The sequence below is a fragment of the Plectropomus leopardus genome, unplaced genomic scaffold, assembly GCF_008729295.1.
Source record: "Plectropomus leopardus isolate mb unplaced genomic scaffold, YSFRI_Pleo_2.0 unplaced_scaffold3091, whole genome shotgun sequence".
NCBI lineage: Eukaryota > Metazoa > Chordata > Actinopteri > Perciformes > Serranidae > Plectropomus > Plectropomus leopardus.
Genome location: NW_024633717.1, coordinates 1,153 through 3,120, shown reverse-complemented (window position 1 = coordinate 3,120; position 1,968 = coordinate 1,153). Strand labels below are relative to the sequence as shown.

General features: G+C 42.9%; 1 protein-coding gene across 1 annotated transcript; it reads right to left on the bottom strand.

Moving 5' to 3' along the window:
- Positions 1–253: 253 nt before the first annotated feature.
- Positions 254–1,589, bottom strand: LOC121938676 (homeobox protein Hox-B8-like). The gene has a single exon (XM_042481853.1). The coding sequence runs from the start codon at positions 1,587–1,589 to the stop codon at positions 1,101–1,103; it is 489 nt and encodes a 162-aa protein (XP_042337787.1). The 3' UTR covers positions 254–1,100.
- Between the last annotated feature and the right edge of the window lie 379 nt (positions 1,590–1,968).

Sequence of the window (1,968 nt, the reverse complement as noted above, 5' to 3'; positions counted from 1 at the left end):
CCTATTTCTTTTAGGTATTTGTTGGAACTTAAAAAAAGTGTGTGCCAGCTGACTTAAATTGTTTAAGTTGACTGAAATTGAAAAGTTGAATCATTACAAAATTGCCCCCAACTTGTCTCAAATTCCCTCAAATGATGTTCTGTGACCAGAACGTCTAATCTTACCAACAGAACTCTGCTTCACATTAAATGCAGAAACGCAACATTTTATAACATTTTTTCCTCCTTTTTATTTTTATGAATGTTCTCTCTTTTTTAATCTGCACTGTGCGCATGCTTTTTACCCAAAAAAGAGAAAAAGGAAGACAACATAAAACAAACACCATCGATCAAAAAACAAACTAAAACGAGAAACGACAATTAGAGTGTGTAAAAAAGAGACCCGACCTACTAAAACGGCATAAATAGGCAGTTTCATGTTGTTGGAAATTTCATTAATTGCTACGTCATCATCATTATCATCATCATCTTCATCATCATCATCATCATCATCATCATTATCATCAATCAATCAATCAATCAATCAATCATTGCCATAACAACATCAACAACATAGAAGTGAGAAGTACAGTAAAAAGTGCACCATCATCATTTTTTTAACTTAAAAACTATACAGCTGCCAAAGATAAAATTGTTAATGATAAACTTCTAACAATATAGAAATGTTTCCACGATAATTGTTCCACAAAGAAAGGAAGCTATCATTTTTCTTTCTTTTTTTTTTTGTTTGTTTTAAACACTAGAGTAGACTATGTTTGTTTGACTTGGATGGATAAACCCCGCCCTCATCAGTTGTGTTTTTTTTTTTAGTTCTTGCTTCAATGTTTCTTTTTTTCTTCTTTTTTTTCTTTCCCGCGGTTTGTACAGTCAGGAGACAGAGGCGCGAGGCCCCTCCAGTCCGTCCGGCTCGCCAGTGGCCATTTTTTTGGAGACTCAAGTTCCTTTCCATCAATTGAATTGTGGAGACAACGGAGCAGTCCAATGGCTTCAATTAAGACAAAAACAGCCCCTCGCCCACCCGCACCCACCCTCACCCCCTCCTGTCCATCTCTCACTCCCTCCTCCGCCTACCTTCCCTTTATAACTTCTCCGCTTTCCTCCTTACATTTGCTTGTGGGTTTTCTCGCAGCAATCCTCACTTACGGAGCCCTGGGGCCCCGCCGTGCCCGCCACCGCCACTGAGCCGCCTCCTCCTCCCCCTTCAGCACCTCCGCCGCCACCCTCTCCGCCTCCGCTCCCGCTACCATCCCGCAGCTCCTTCTCCCTGCGCTCCCTCTCCACCGCCTCCTGCTCGCTCTTGCTGCTCGGGAACTTGTCCTTGTTGTTCTCCTTCTTCCACTTCATCCTCCGGTTCTGGAACCAGATCTTTACCTGCCGCTCCGTCAGAGCCAGCGCGTGCGACACCTCGATGCGGCGTTTCCGGGTCAGATAGGGGTTGAAGAGGAACTCCTTCTCCAGCTCTAGGGTCTGGTAGCGGCTGTAGGTCTGCCGACCCCGCCTCCTGCCCGCAGCTACTGGGGGAGGAGGGGGTGAGGAGAGGGGGAGACACGGGAGAGAGGCATTATTCGAAGCCAAACTAGACTCCAACATCTTGGTGCGCATTAATGGCACCAAACAAACCCATAGGCATAGCTATGTCAATAAAATTACTGTTTATTTATTTTTCCCCCTAAGAATGATTTAAATGTAAACATCCATTTGACATATTGTGGCATACAGTTAAAAAATGCATGTATTTGTTTTAACTTTAAAAAGGTTAGTTTACAGGCTGCTTTAACACTTTAAGTTGACTGGATGTGAGAAGTCAAGTTGGGGTAATTTTGTACTGATTAAACTTGTCTTCTTGAATTCAGTCAACTTTAAGTCAGCCTGGACACTAACTTTCTTTTTTAAGTTAAAAGTGGGGATTGAGGAGAGATGGATACGCAGGAGAATGGGGGGACATTATAGAGTCAAAAGTACACTGTTA